Source organism: Ambystoma mexicanum, chromosome 2p (genome assembly GCF_040938575.1).
Source record: "Ambystoma mexicanum isolate Mex_15411 chromosome 2p, UKY_AmexF1_1, whole genome shotgun sequence".
NCBI classification, from domain to species: domain Eukaryota; kingdom Metazoa; phylum Chordata; class Amphibia; order Caudata; family Ambystomatidae; genus Ambystoma; species Ambystoma mexicanum.
The window spans coordinates 273,043,301-273,054,218 of record NC_090923.1 but is presented as its reverse complement, the minus strand read 5'-3'; the positions used below and the strand labels follow the sequence as shown (position 1 = coordinate 273,054,218).

The following is a 10,918-nucleotide window of genomic DNA, read 5'->3' as shown; positions in this document are numbered from 1 at the left end:
GAGACGTTGGGTTGCACAGAAGCCAAAGTATCCATAGCTGGTCAAAAATGTGGAACAACTTTAATTGCACTGAAAAATGCAGAATGCATTAAGTTCAAATTCCTGTAGGGCTGACTCAGCCCTTTATTGTTCTGAGGTTGATAAATTGAGTACTATTATATTATAAGACCCATTACTGCAGTGCTTAGAAGTGGAATGAATCAGAAATGAGGGACTATATTAAATGTTATTACAGTTATTATTATGTTTGTTTCTGTATGAGAATAACATCGGGCATGACAATGCTTTGCCGTGCAATATTTCCTACCTAGCTATTGCAAGCGAAGGATTCATAGCTAATAAAACTGGAGCATTCACTGTGAATGTTAGTAATCTTTTATCAAACCAATGATCAATTTCCCGTCTATTTCCAAGACGAGTGCATACAAGTACATCACCAGCTTCACAGCCTTTTCAATGTTAAGCAAGGGTTTATGCAAAGATTCTAATACACGAAGCAACCAATGTTACAGTAAAAACCTTTATTATGACAATATTAAAAACACATACACACATAGCCATCGTATACATAAAGCTTTGCAAGTTAAATGTATTTCTTTCAATATGAAAGGCAGAATTTAGTGCACATCTCATGGAGACAGTTCCCACATTTACAATACATTTACTATTGCCATTATGACACAGTAGGATGCGAAAATAGTTTTAGAAACACATTTTCTATTACAGGCGTCATTAAGATGAATTCGGTATGTTAGGAAAATGTCATCAACAGGGTTCCATATTTACAATCATTAGAATCTGCTTACAGTCGCATTGAACATTCGTTTTGTGAAGTATATTTACATGTACACGTGTGCTTAGTCTGCAAAGAAGTTACCGGATTCATGTTCTCCTGCAATCTGTCCTGCTTGGCCTGTTAACCCAAATGCCATGCTCATTCTACACCTTTTGGAATAGCATGCTAGACAGAACTCGATGGGGCACATGTATGATGTTGGATGGTGTAGAGAATGTGTGCATCGCCTGTTCGTGATCCCTTATCACCAGAGACATATTTAGGAAATAGTCTCTACCCTAATGTTAATACATATGTCCTAGGGGCCGATCTGGTCTACTCTAGGGGAACCTTGCATAGTTCTTGAGCTGCTATATCACTCCTACCTCTTAGATGGCCTGCCCACTAATCTCTGGCCACTGTAGGGCTACTATATATGTGAATGTCTTCCTGTGATCCGCGACAGTGGAATGATGGCAGCCCCATACTCAACTACAGCATCCCTTTACTAGGCATGGTATATATAGTACGTATGGTTCGGAAGCAGACTGCCAGAGGAATATCGCTGTACCTGGGAGAAGGGCAATGTGAACAGTAGAGAAGAAATACTGTTCTGTATGTACAGCACTCTGGAGCCCACATTCCCTTTATGAATCCTGAATTACTAGATTTACACAGGTTTTGACACAATATATACAACAATATTACGTGTTTCCTGCACCCTAACCGCTTCCAATCAGAAACCTATTTGATTAAAACTGTGGTAAAGTAACCTCCTGCTCAGGTAGAAAACAGGTTTGTGAACATTTGTTTAGGAAATGTAAACATGTAGTTATGTTAGGAGCACCCTCGATGACAACGCACTGTTCTAAACTTTTTAAAGCTGTTTAGTGTCATATCAGCTTAGTTGTATGGTGTATGGTGTTTCCCTGCACTTGGAGTAAGGGTCACATTGCGCAATAGCATACACGGATTGATTGATGTATTGATGGGTGTAATATCCGTATGTATTTATAAGGCACATACCCTAGTCAGTGCTTCTGGTTGAAATCCACGCAAAGATATGCAGCTAGGTGCTTTATATTTCTATAATTGCCTTCACATGTAATTAGTGCCGAATAACACCATTGTTCCGGATTGTGGTGGTGCTGGCATATTTTATTTATTATCTACTCAGTTACTCTTTTTTCAGGGTGAACGGCAAAGTGCACCCGACGATGCATGAATATTCCAAAGCATTCATCAGCCACCACCACTGCAAACAGGGGAACACATGCGAGCTGTATTTCGGGTAGCAAACTATATTAGTTTCTAAAATCAAAAAAGAAGAACAAAGTTTATGCATCATTTTCACTAATATGCAGTTCTCAATTAAAAAAAACGATGCATTCGTACACTTAATCATCGACCATGAGAAATGTGCCTCTTCCCATGTACATCAGAGACTTGAAATGATGCTATGAAATCTGCAGAAGGGCCTCAGTTCCTCCCGGAGACAGAACCCAATGTTCCATTACTTGAATTCTCAAACATCACTGATGCGCATCCGTTCCCAGGGAAGGACGGGAGAGGATTTTGAGAAGAAATGTGTCTCCGGTCATGTTCTGCACGTAGGTCCCTTCATGCAAGAGTAGCACTTGCGAGTAGGAATGAGGCCAAGAGGCCAGCCCAAGGGGTTCACAGCCAACCCAGCGTATCTGTTGGGGTTCGTGAAGGCAGGTGTTAACAGCCTGTAATCTGATCTGAGTGGAGACATTGGAGCGGATTTCAGAAGCGTTTTTCAAAAGATTTTCCTATTGAAAAGGCTTTTTATTAATCACTCCTATTATGTCAATAACTTTGCTATGAAGTATGCATTTGCATCGAATGACCCTCTAACTTGTTTTACAGCAAAGGCAGGGAATGAGGTGCCTTATATTTGACTGATAGAATATGAATGACTTTCATTTTAGGAATTTAACTGGAAGATTTCCAATCTCTGATAAATACACCTAATGGAATATTATTTGTTCCACTTAAAATTGTACTGCATGATTCAAACGTATGACTTTTATTGGAATATCCTTAGGTCTTCTTTTGGTAGCGTATCACGTAATAGACTTTACTGTTTAAATTCAAATTTGCTTTGCAATTTGCATTGTGTGAGTAATGTAGATATATGTGGCATTCTTTGTGCCAGGCACATTCATTAATCCTTCAGTAAGGCAATATTACCGAACACGGCAGGCCGATCCTGCTGTTAAAAGCCCACGGCTCAAGTTAGCGACACAAGGTGGAGTCATTACTGACTGGCTTAGCCCACCATGGAGGTTAATATCAACATTAGTACCCATAACACAGCAACACGTGTAATAAAAGCTCCTGGGCTCAGAGAATAGCTCCGGGCAAGAGGTTTGTCATGGAAGCAAGCCAACACCGAGCAACACAGGTTTGAATCCTGGTCCTGTGCATAGAACTGGTCCATTTTATTAAATGTGTTACAAATGATTAATTATTAATTAAAATGAAAAAGAGGAAAGAAGATAAGTGTTCCTCCTTTGATTCTGCTATCTTGAAAGTGAGTCAATTTTTAGTGTTGATGAGGATTGCTAATACATCATGGGGTCTGATACAATCTACAAAGAGTGTTGCATGCACCCATGTTGCTATATCACAGTTGTTGTAGGTGGTTACAAGGAAAATTAGGTGAAGGAACCTAGTTGTTAACATAGGCTTGCACCTTTGAATACAGTCCGCAGTCTACGCTTCTTGGTTTGACAGTGCCTCCTCATGGTGATAATTCAAGTAAAATGTAATATACCCAACTAATCAGTTGTAGACAAAGGGACAAATCTGACCCTCATGTCCCCTGCATGACTCTGATCATGAAGAGGCAGGCCCATCACCACAAACATCGATGTTTCGCAGGAGTGAAAAGCAGTATTCTCTTAGACACCCATTCAGGACATACCCAATTGATGATTTGGACGACATGGAATTGAAATCACATATCAGGTCGACTGACTGGGAAATCAGAAACCAATGACATCATCACTGATATCACAAAGTACCCATATTTATACATGAAGTACATATTCATCCATTTATGAAGCTACGCAAACCTGCACTAGTTTATTGCATATAGGCACGAGGCACATGCTTATGACCCACTTAGGCAGGGGGCGAATACACAAACATATCTCTACATTCATATATTTTGCCAATGCTGAAACTGCAAGATGCACAGAATTCATATATCTAACTTGCACATGTTTAACTGCTACTAACATGGAGAAGCCATGAGGAATACTATAAAAGTTGTAGGCCTCTTAAATGAACAAGAAGGAGGGGCAGATTCTGACTACCCAGTCAATCTGGCACGGTCACCGCAGCTCGAGGTGATTAGAAACATGACACCCAGCCAAGGAAAAAGGGGAAGCAGGAACATTCCAGCTACTGAGATAGTGAGCAGGCTCAGACTGGCCTATAGGGCAATAGGGCAATACGCAAAATGCTAGTATGGGACACTTTTGTTTGGTAAAAGTGGGACACTTTTTTTGCCAATGTGGGCCAGTATGATGAGTTACTTCAGTATGCGGCAAGTATTTTTGACCTGTGTTGCTGAATAACTATTATTTAAAATGCACAATTTGCATAACATATTATCAAAAAACTCACCCTTGGGTACTATTCAGTCTGTCACAACAGGAATTGACATTTGCAACTTTCGGCCTCTTTTTCATTGGTGCCCGAGACAATTGCATTTCCCAGCCTGATAGTGAGCCACCTGCAGGCATTCAGTTTAAAATCGAGAGGGCTTTATTTCATGGCCTCGACACACGTGACCCAGACAGAGAAGACTGTTCCCAGAGAACCAGAGAGAAGAAGATACAAGTGTTGCCCATGTTTCATTAACTGACTGCACTCTCACCAGCTTGGGTGATCAGAGAATAACAACGTTAGTGAACGCTTCGCACCTCCATGTTCTTTCTCATTACCTTGAAGAGGTACATTCAGTCTGAGAACTGTTTAGGGTGCCAGGGCTGGGAGGACACGGTCTGCCCAATCCAAATTCACCATTCTCAGGGGGATATCATTTGTTGCACGGAGAAATAGTTTTGCAACATTGTAGATGGGTACAGTAGAGGTGGTGCTAGGAAGAGCCACTAGATATGGCTAGCCAATTAGAGGACTAAACTATGGAAGTTCTATATATAACCTTACCCAAACTGACCAAGTTAAGTATCTGATAGGTTTCCGGCAGGAAATCTGGATTTGTGATGTCAGACCGGAATAAAACTGTGTGTGATGTGCCTAGAAGCTGAGAACTCTAGATGAACCTTGTTTTTCTGTTGTGATCCCTGTTATGTTTATATGCTAATAAACTACAGTAACTTTGCCCCATGGCTGAGTCCTCCGTTCTTGTGGCTAGCAGTTTCTGAGGGGCCAAAGTGTACGAGTAATTAGGGTGACTGCTAGAGGAACCCGGTCATGCTATACAAGGTTTATGATCATCAGTGGAGTAGAAGATGCATAACATATCTGAGTTTTTACTTTCCCTAAAAAGTGATGGTACTGCTAATAAAAACGTGTCTTTATCTTGCCCAAAAAAGTGACTCGTTCTATGAAGAAGAGGTCATCATTATAGATGTCCTGGTTGGGAAGTATACAAGCAGTGAACATGGTCAATGTGCTGCAATTTCCCTGTGTTCTCGGTCTTCTTCTAATGCTAAGTGCGGAAAAGGTTTTGGGGAAATCTAAGGGCTAATAGGAAATCATAGCATTCTATTTCTATTTCATGAAAATGTTGAAAGTGGCATGGGGAATGGAGGCTACAATCATTCTTTAAATATCTTTATTTAATCAGCAATCGCCAGCCTATTGCAATCCTAATCCCTATGGCCATTCCCACCCACTTCCTAGACCTCTCTGCCCAAAACACATTCTCCTAGGATACCTTTGAGCTAGATTTATCAAGGAGTAACAGCAGAAATTGCGCTCAAAGTGCTGGTCAGTGTTGTTTAAAAAACAGTCCAGTGAAATATAATTGCATACTTGGAGCTGTAAATGGACAACTGTTGTAATAAAAATGCCTTAACCAATTGTGCCTTCAGCCACTTGATGGATGAACAATAGGCATGTCCTTCAAGGGAGTCCTATTATCACAAGAATTGGCAAAGGCAACATTTTTGGCTTGTGTATAGTTATTAGATAGGCATTGGTCATTATATACCTAGGTACTTGCACCATTGTGTCGCTGCTACCATTCGTGGACAGTTAGTACTATTGCCTTTTCCAGGTCTACACAAAATTGCCAATGCATGTTATTGTGTGCCTGAATTTCTTCTGCACTGATAAATGTTCCTTGGTTATTTTCATCACAGAAGAGGCAATGGATGTTTTCCGTCCTGAATACTTTGACCAATCTATGTCTGTTTCTAGTTGCCATACATTGCAACTTGAATAATAAGGTTCTTGATTGGAACAGTTTAACATGTAACATAGTATACCTCATGGAAAATTGGTGAACTGTACCAGGCAAAACCTCTTGTAATGGATCAGGAATTACAGGCACGCCGATGGTGACTTGAATATCACCCTCCCTTAAAACATGTGCAGTCATATTCCAGCAAGCTCTTGACATTTAGAAATTAATTAACACTAAATTGGATAGCACCCAGTCAACAACATCAAATCAGTCCAGGTCTAGAGATCTGCCACATGGAAAACATCTAATGGCTTGAAATAAGTCTTGCTCTATTCATATTTTAAATATATATTTCATATGACAAGCACATTGACTCCAGCAAGAAAGAATGTATGCGCCTTCAGCAAGACAACCACTCATTCAATTATGTCAGACCTGCATGAATGACGAAGAGCTTATTCAAAAACTAGGTTCAAGTGAGATATCCTTAGGAATAACAGTCAACTACAACCTCTCACTCACTCTGCAAAAAAAACACAACCTGCTGACCCTTTTTATCACTGTCCAATCTTTCGCATTGCCACGCCCGGTTTGAGGGGTCAGACTGTTTGCAGATGTCCTTGCCTCTGCCCTCATGCTTCAACACGTATTACAAAATGCTGCAGGAGGACTAATCAATAGCATCAGAATATCCAATAATATCTTCTCCATTGTGCATTAGCTACCAAGACCAGTCCAGATCATCTTAAAAAAAGTTAAGATTGCATCAACTCAAGTATCCTTGTCTAGCTGATGAGCAAGCCATTTCCAGAGGTCAGTAAATGCCCACAAACCTCAGAATGAGACTGGAAACCAATAAATACTAACAAAATAAGACTAAGGGCCTCATTACACGCTAGGCAGTAAGGGTTTACCGGTACCGGTAAGGGCACCGGTACCGGTCAACCCTTACCGCCTTACTACGAGGTCCCTTTGCAGGACACGACCTTAACGGCTGGTGTAGACCAGCCATTAAAGTTGGGACCCACAAAGGGACCATGGTGCTAATTACGGTACCGCAATTTGCGGTACCATAATTAGCCCCTTCCCAATTCCCATTGAGCCCTAGGGGGCAAAAATGGGAATGGGGAAGGGCCATGGAGAAAGGGGGAATTACCGCCCCGCCAACCTTGGAATGGGGTGGTAATTCCCCTTTTCTCCATGGTGGTACCAGCGGCAACCATGGTGCTAATAGCACCATGGTTTACCGCATAACGTGTAATGAGGCCCTAAGAAGAAGGCCTTCTCATGCTACTCACCATCCTCGTGGAACCACATTCTCACCAGGTATACATACAGCAGCATTACCATTTAAACTTCAGGAATACATTGAATACGTGATTGTTCAAACTAATACTTGGCAAGTGCTCTAAGTCCTGAAGTATGCCAGGCAAGGAACTGAAGTTTGACAGGCAAGGAACTGTAGTGTCACAAGCAAGGAACTGAAGTATGACAGGCAAGGAACTGAAGTGTGGCAGGCAAGTAACTGAAGTATGACAGACAAGGAAGTGAAGTGTGACAGGCAAGGAACGGAAATGTGACAGGCAAGTCATGTGACGTCTCCTGAAGCCCACCTTGCCTACATGATTAAGTGTATCACTGAGCTTCTACTATGTACACTGATCTGTTGCTTTCTAGCTGTGCTCATGCTTCAGATGCATGTGACCTACACACACAACAAATGGATTCTGAATCACGTTTGCTCAGAGGTACAAAGCCTGAATAATGTTTAAAAATAACCCACACACAAAAAAATGCGTTGAAAATATCATCAACCTTATACAAAGTCAGTAAACCTGCTCCACATTATATTTTACATATGAACACGTTTAAGAATTATAGATCAAAGTGTAATTGCATCTGTTTGCTTTGTTTAAAAACAGGCGAACTGGAACAGTTCAAAAGAGGACTATACACTGTCACTTTGAAAATAGTGAAAATATTGAAATATGTCAACCTTTTGTTGTGAGAAGAGAAGGGTAGGTTTGATGTGTAAGGGGGGTTACTATGTGCTAAAGCTATCATATGTGCTAATGAAGACCATCAGGGTTCCATGTGTAGGGTTGTTCCCAGGTTTAATATGCCAAATCAAAATGTATATTTGTCTTCTTAAAAAACAAATTTAAATTATTTGCACACCAACTCATTTTACCCACCATACTCCCATTGCTTTTTCCTATACATTCTTATCCGGTGTTTCTTGTGTACAGCTCTGAGCACCACAATGGTTTGACTTTTATATTGCATGTGTTTTACCAGCTTGCAAAGGATCTATCCATGTTATTTATGTCTGATTTTGATTTTGAATATTTCTAATGTGCACCAAACAGATTAAATTATATACGGGCGCATATGTCAACTATTAGATACGATTTAGCAGTATGCATTAATTCTGTATTCAGTCTGTAACATTCTGTTGTGATAATCCTCTGTAAACCTATTTTACCGATTCCATGAATTAATTAAAACTAAGGTCAGATGTGCAAGTCTCATATTCCTTTGCTCAGGAACATTCCGTCCACATGTAGACTACTAAGCATGAAATTCACATCTTAGGGCCTATTAGCGCCATGGCTGCCTCCAAAATCGTGTCTGGGTCCGATCTGGTGGAGTGGGGACTTAGGGGGACATTCCGCCCTAGGCGGACCCGGTAAATCCCCATTCCAAATGCCATTCCCCATTCCAGTTTGAGCCCCCATAAGGCCTGTCACATTTCCGTTCCTTGCAGGCCCGTAATTAGCGCCCTGATCCGACCACACATCCCTTGCAGTTCCCGCTAAGGGACCTCGGAATTGGGCGGTAAGGGATTACCGGCACCGGTCTCCTTACCGGTGCCCGATATCCCTTAGCGCCCACCTCGGAATGAGGCCCTTAGTCTCATTCCTTGATTGCAGAAGAGATTGCATCCCGGGTGTGTTTTCCCTTGGCTCTCTCAGCAGCTGACCTGTCATGGGTATGTGACAAAAGAGGTGTTTCCAGATTCCTGTCTGCATTTCTGTTCACTCATTAGTAATGCTGGATCTTAGCAGTTCTATCTGAAACTGGGTAATATTGAAAAAACAAAAACAAATTGCATTTACAGTATTGGGCTTTTTTAAGTTAGATCGAGGCCAATGTCCAGTCAGCACCCGCTTGATGCGAGGGTTGATCCCAGCGATGGAGACACGTGGATGGTAGTGTTCCATCCGTAGGAGTGATAGTGGCCCAACCATATGCGAGTGACAGGTTTTTGAGGAAATACATTTTCCATTGAATTCCGTGAATGTCAATGAATGTCCTTGAATGTCGAAGGCAATTGTGGGTTTTGTTGCCAAATATGAACTGCTTAAACAAAGAACTGCTAGAAAAATCTAAAACATATTTAATATTCATTGTCACATTATCAAAATAGTTTCTATTCCGTCTGCCCTTTCATTGCCTTGGGCTAAAAATTGTTTTTTACTGTAAATCCATACGTGTGGTACAGGCAAAGTCGTAAACCCGGCCTTACTCGACATATAATGGCCTATATATTAGCTTATTTACTTTTTGCACTATAATCTTTGAATATGCATTACTTTTTAGCAAAGATTATGAATGGGGTTGTCCAGTAAAGCTAACACCAAAGAGCTGCAAACTTCAAACATTAATGAAAGGAATATTAGAATTTGGATTAAATCCTGAGTGTGATTCATGCATTCAGTGATATCACAGATGACTTCATGATGAACAGATATCAAGAAATATAACAGATTCCCAAGAGTGAATATGTTAGGGGTGGGGTGGCAATAGATCTGGGGATTAGGGTCCAGGCCAGAAGAATAGTATTTGCCCTAGACCAGTCAAAGGGAAATTGACCTACTAAAGAAACATGTTAGGAATATTGTTTTCTAAATATAGATTTCTAACAATTGTAACACATTTCACATCTGTACAATATGGAAAAATGTAAGAAAGTCATTTTGCACAACTGTATGCCACATACTATACATTACATTGTGAATAATATTTACACATTGTTTACTTCCATGGGAAGTGCTATTGAAATACATTCCAAAATACACATCATATTCCTTAAGCGGGAATTATGTATGTAAGACGTAGATTCTTTGAGTGAGTCAGATTTGAAGAAGGTATGATGCTGCAGATTTAACTTAACATTTGCTGGACAGTTTCTGTTCATTTCAGTTTCCAATGTCATGGGTATCCCGGATGTGTTGCTTATGTGACAATCTGCTTTGGTTTATCCAGCATGTATTTAAGGCATTTAAGTCCAATCTAAAAGGAATGATTGCTTACGGAATTAAAATGGATATAACGTCTCTAAAAATAAACCCAAGTTTACACATCAATCATGCTCATAGGCGGCACCTTACTGAAGATTGTCTATTTTCATGACAATAATAGTTCATTATTATAACAGAAATAAAACAACTGCTATGGAGATAGTGCACACTTTTGAAAATATTTCCAAAGGTGGGGTACCCGATCCTCTGGCATCCATACCTAGAACCAAATAAAAACAAAAATAGGTATGAAATACGCATTAACAAAAACAGCAACACTGGCAATGTCATGATATATTTCTACCTTTCGCCAATCTCTGTTTTTCTACCTACCTGAACATGCATGTCTCTTTCCTTTGATGCACAATACATTTCATATCATTTTTATACACAAACCTCAAAATCCACAAACCCAACAAATTGTATCCATTA

General features: G+C 40.4%; 1 protein-coding gene across 1 annotated transcript in view; it reads right to left on the bottom strand.

Moving 5' to 3' along the window:
* Positions 1 to 532: 532 nt before the first annotated feature.
* LOC138566368 (contactin-3-like) overlaps positions 533 to 10,918 on the bottom strand; it is a 1,374,021-nt gene continuing 1,363,635 nt past the window's right edge. The window contains exon 23 of the mRNA XM_069643533.1: positions 533 to 10,706. Within this exon, the coding sequence (XP_069499634.1) occupies positions 10,615 to 10,706 (92 nt within the window). The 3' untranslated portion in view covers positions 533 to 10,614. The remainder of the gene's footprint in view (positions 10,707 to 10,918) is intronic.